Genomic DNA, 4,192 nt, shown 5'->3' on the forward strand with positions numbered 1-4,192 from the left:
CTCTTAATCCCCACGAAATTAGCAGGCTGAACAACAGAATGAGGGAGGCGGGCTCTTGAGGGACCGGCCATGAGAGCAGGCGTCTTCCCACCGCCATCCTCCTCCTAACTGTGCCCACTGGGCAAATCTGGGTGTGAGAAAAGGGGCAGGACAAGTGTACGGGGAGATCAGGCCAGGAGACTCCCCCTCCCACCAGCGGCCCGTGGCCTGGCAGCATCATCAGGCTTATTAAAGGAAATTAAATTCCTTTAATCAGTCTCACAGCCTGGATTACACTGCTTAACGTCAGGTCCTCCGCACCAGCCTGTTCTGCCCGCAGAAGGAAGCTCTGCCAGAGGCCCCAGATTTACAAGAGCAGTGAGATGGAGCTGTTATGCACCCAAAAAAAAAAAAGAAATTCTTCCCTGTCCCCTCCAAACAACACTGGACGCTACCAGGGTGTAAGGCAAACTCGTGCAATCCCCCCAGATGTAGCTGCGCTGCAATAATTGTGGAGCAATTAACTTTCTAGATGATGAGTTTATCACTCAAGCTCTTCAGCAGCTCTAAAGAGTTGATACCACTTTCAATCCACAGATTTCAGAAACACTTTACAAAACCTGCACCCTCAGCACCCTGAGAGCCAGTTTCTGCTCTGGTGCCAGGGCAGGTGGTGAGGAGCAGGTTACTGGGAGGGCAGGGAGGTCTGCAGTACAGAACACTGCTAAGGGCTAGCATTGCTCGGAGCAAGTAACTTCTGCATTTAACTAGAATCATAGAATAGTTTGGGTTGGAAGGGACCTTTCCAGGCCATCCAGTCCAACCCCCTGCAGTGAGCAGGGACATCCCCAACCAGAGCAGGTTGCTCAGAGCCCCGTCCAGCCTGACCTGGGATGTTCCCAGGGATGGGACATTCACCACCTCTCTGGGCAACCTGGGCCAGGGTTTCTCCACCCTCAGTGTCAAAGATGTCCTCCTTATACCTCGTCTAAATCTATCTTCTTTTAGTTTAAAACTGTAACCCTTTGTCCTGTCGCTACAGGCCCTGCTAAAAACTCTGTCCTCATCTTTCTTGTAAGCCCCCTTTCAGTTCTGCTAGGCTGCAGTAAGGTCTCCCCGGAGCCTTCTCTGCTCCAGGCTGAGCCCCCCCAGCTCTCCCAGCCTGTCCTCCCAGCAGAGCTGTTCCAGCCCTCGGAGCATTGCTGGGGCCTCCTCTGGCCCCGCTCCAGCAGGTCCATGTCTCTCCTGTGCCGAGGGCTCCAGAGCTGGACGCAGCACTGCAGGGGGGTCTCCCCAGAGCGGGGCAGAGGGGCAGAATCCCCTCCCTCGCCTTGCTGGCCACGCGGCTTTGGGGGCAGCCCAGGACACGGTTGGCTTCTGGGTTGCGAGCGCACGTTGCCGGCTCCTGTCCAGCTTTTCATCCCCCAGTACCCCCAAAGTCCTTCTCCATGGGGCTGCTCTCCATCCCTTCACCCCCAGCCTGTGCTGATACCGGGGATTGCCCTAGCTAATGGAGATGTAGCTGCAGAGGGCACTCAAGGAGGCAGAAGGCAAGACAGCTTGCTGCAGTCATGGGCATCAGGGGCCAGGCATCTCCTCCTTTTCCAGCACACCTTTCTGCGCTTTGATTTAATCTCTCCTCAGCCTCCCCACTGACACAATTCCCTCAGCTGACTTCTTTTTAGCTGGGTGGAAAAAGGCCTGCTCTCTTCATCTCCCTGGAGGTCACTCTGACATCTTAAGAGCCACACAAGTGGTCACATCTTCCATTCTCCTCTTGTCACTGTTGCTCCTGTGTCTCAGTGAGGTGGACCACAACTGTGCCCTAAACTCTTCACCCAGAGATGCAGTCAACAAGACAAGCATTAAATGCTTTTTATATGCAGACGTGTATTGCTGTAGGAGGAATGCACACAGGGTTTTTATTCAGCCAGATGCCATATGATTACAGCTGTCGCAAGCACACCGAGGGAAGAGGATTTATGAGGTTTCTGCTACAGACAGCTGATTCCCACCCCAGCTTCTAGTATGGATTGTCTCGTACATGCTCCATGATTTCTTTCAGACCCAGCCAGGTCTCCTCTGCAGTTGGGATGATTTGGTTGGCTGGCAGGAGGAAACCGTAGCGCCCCGTGTCTCGCAGCTCAAAGGCGAAAGAATATTTGATGCCATAATCGTAGCTCCAGTCAATGCTGCCTCCACTGGCTTGGTCTGAAAGAGAAAGGGAGAAGAGCCAGAGGGGTGAACAGAGGAGTGATTTGAGTTCTGCTCTCCTTCTTGTATTTGTAAGGAACACGTATCAGGTTTTTATGCGAACACTCAGCTCCGATGTTTGACTGGTGGTGTCTCTCTACAGAAGCATCACTGCTCCCAAGAGGAGGAAACCTTGTGGGGCGGATGGAGATTGTTGCCCTGGGACAGCCCATAAAAGCTCAGACTGGCAAAATACTCACAGATAGTAGTGCAAATGCTCCCCACTGTAAAAGTGGTGCCGTACAGGGACTGGATGGAACTGGCAGCAGCTCTTCCTAAGGCATCCTGGAGAGGAGAAGATGAAGGACAAGTCAGAAGGTAGCCCCACTTGATGTTAAGATCTTGTCAACCTGAACTATACTTAGGGAAATCTCCACAGTCTTTCACAAAATCTCCAATCTTTCACACCCCGCAATAAACTAGTGCCCAATCAATCCATTTCTTAATCTAGCGACAGCACTCACAGCTTCCATAGTGTTTTTGGGAGGTGACACTGTAAGTAAATTACATCACAGCAGGTTCTATATCTGATCATCCAGCGTTTCATCTCACCAACTGCCTTGTCAAGAGAATGTTCAAGAGATACCAGGAAATCCCAAGGCAATTGGAGATCTTCCAATAGTCAGCAGTCAGCTTTGTGCTCACTTCAACAACATAGCAGGTGGTTGTAATAAAAACAGAGCCAGGATCTTCTTGGGGATGTAGGGAAAAAGGACAAGTGGCAACAAACAAATTGCCACAAGGGGAATTGCATTTAGGTATTAGGGGAAAAAGAAAATCCCCATGGAGAAGTGGGGAAACTTTGGGAAGGGCTTGAAGAAGCTGTGGAATTTGTCTTTAGAAATACCAAAACAAATCAGAACAATTAATCAAAACTCAGCTGGGCAAGTCCCTAAGCAACCCAGTCCAACCTTGAAATTGTCTCTGGCTCCAGCACATGCCTGCTTTCAGCAGAGGGTTAGACCAGAGACCTCCAGAGGTCTTTTCCATTTGAATTATGATTGTGAGATCCCTATTGCCTCAAAGATATTATTACAGCTGTGACACTGTCATTAAAGCGGAAAGAAGGAAACACAGATGAGCAAAGAGGCCTGAGAATGGGTGGGGATGGCATGTGTTTGCCTATGACCAAGATTTCTCTTTTAAAGGCATTGCATCGCAGCAGGTTTTTGCTTGCTCTCATGGACGGTTACTGCTAGGGATGGCAGAGTTTAGTCTCTTGTTTTTATCCTGATATCATGCTGTAATACTTGAGTATAGAAAGCCAGCTGGACAGAACAGAGGAAGCTTAAGCCAAGTCATAATATCTCACCAGCTCAGCATGGTCTGCCGGTTCGGTGCATTTATAGCCATAGGGATACATCAAGAGCTGAGAGTAACTGTGGAGGGTGAGGAAGGCCCGGATGTTTCCATGATTCTTAATGAAGTTGACGACAGATTTAACTTCCACCTCTGAGTTGGCACTGGGCCCACGGTAAGAGTCAGAACAGGGATTACTACTGGCTCCAGGACCTGGTGCAAAAGGGGAACAAAGGCAAACCTGTAAGATCTGGCATTCATGAAAGGTCATCGAATCACAGAATAGTTTGGGTTGGAAGGGACCTTTAAAGGCCATCTAGTCCAACACCCTGCCATGAGCAGGGACATCTTCAACTACAGCAGGTTGCTCAGAGACCCGTCCAACCTGACCTGGGATGTTTCCAGGGATGGGGCATTGACCACCTCTCTGGGCAACCTGGGCCAGGGTTTCTCCACCCTCAGTGTCAAAGATGTCCTCCTTATACCTCGTCTAAATCTACCTTCTTTTAGTTTAAAACTGTCACCCCTTGTCCTATCGCTACAGGCCCTGCTAAAAAGTCTGTCCCTATCTTTCTTGTAAGCCCCCTTTCAGTTCTGCTAGGCTGCAGGAAGGTCTCCCCGGAGCCTTCTCTGCTCCAGGCTGAGCCCCCCCAGCTCTCCC

The 4,192-nt window shown here is 50.5% G+C and overlaps 1 protein-coding gene across 1 annotated transcript in view; it reads right to left on the minus strand.

The window, feature by feature from the left end:
- Positions 1-1,887: 1,887 nt before the first annotated feature.
- The window catches only part of LOC104618492 (carboxypeptidase A2-like), a gene marked incomplete at its 5' end in the record, with an annotated part of 7,530 nt that continues 5,225 nt past the window's right edge, over positions 1,888-4,192 (minus strand). The window contains 3 exon segments of the mRNA XM_010284102.1: positions 1,888-2,190; positions 2,433-2,517; positions 3,545-3,744. Coding sequence (XP_010282404.1) covers positions 2,003-2,190; positions 2,433-2,517; positions 3,545-3,744 — 473 coding nt within the window.

This window comes from Phaethon lepturus, unplaced genomic scaffold (genome assembly GCF_000687285.1).
Source record: "Phaethon lepturus isolate BGI_N335 unplaced genomic scaffold, ASM68728v1 scaffold18423, whole genome shotgun sequence".
In the NCBI taxonomy this organism is placed as follows: domain Eukaryota; kingdom Metazoa; phylum Chordata; class Aves; order Phaethontiformes; family Phaethontidae; genus Phaethon; species Phaethon lepturus.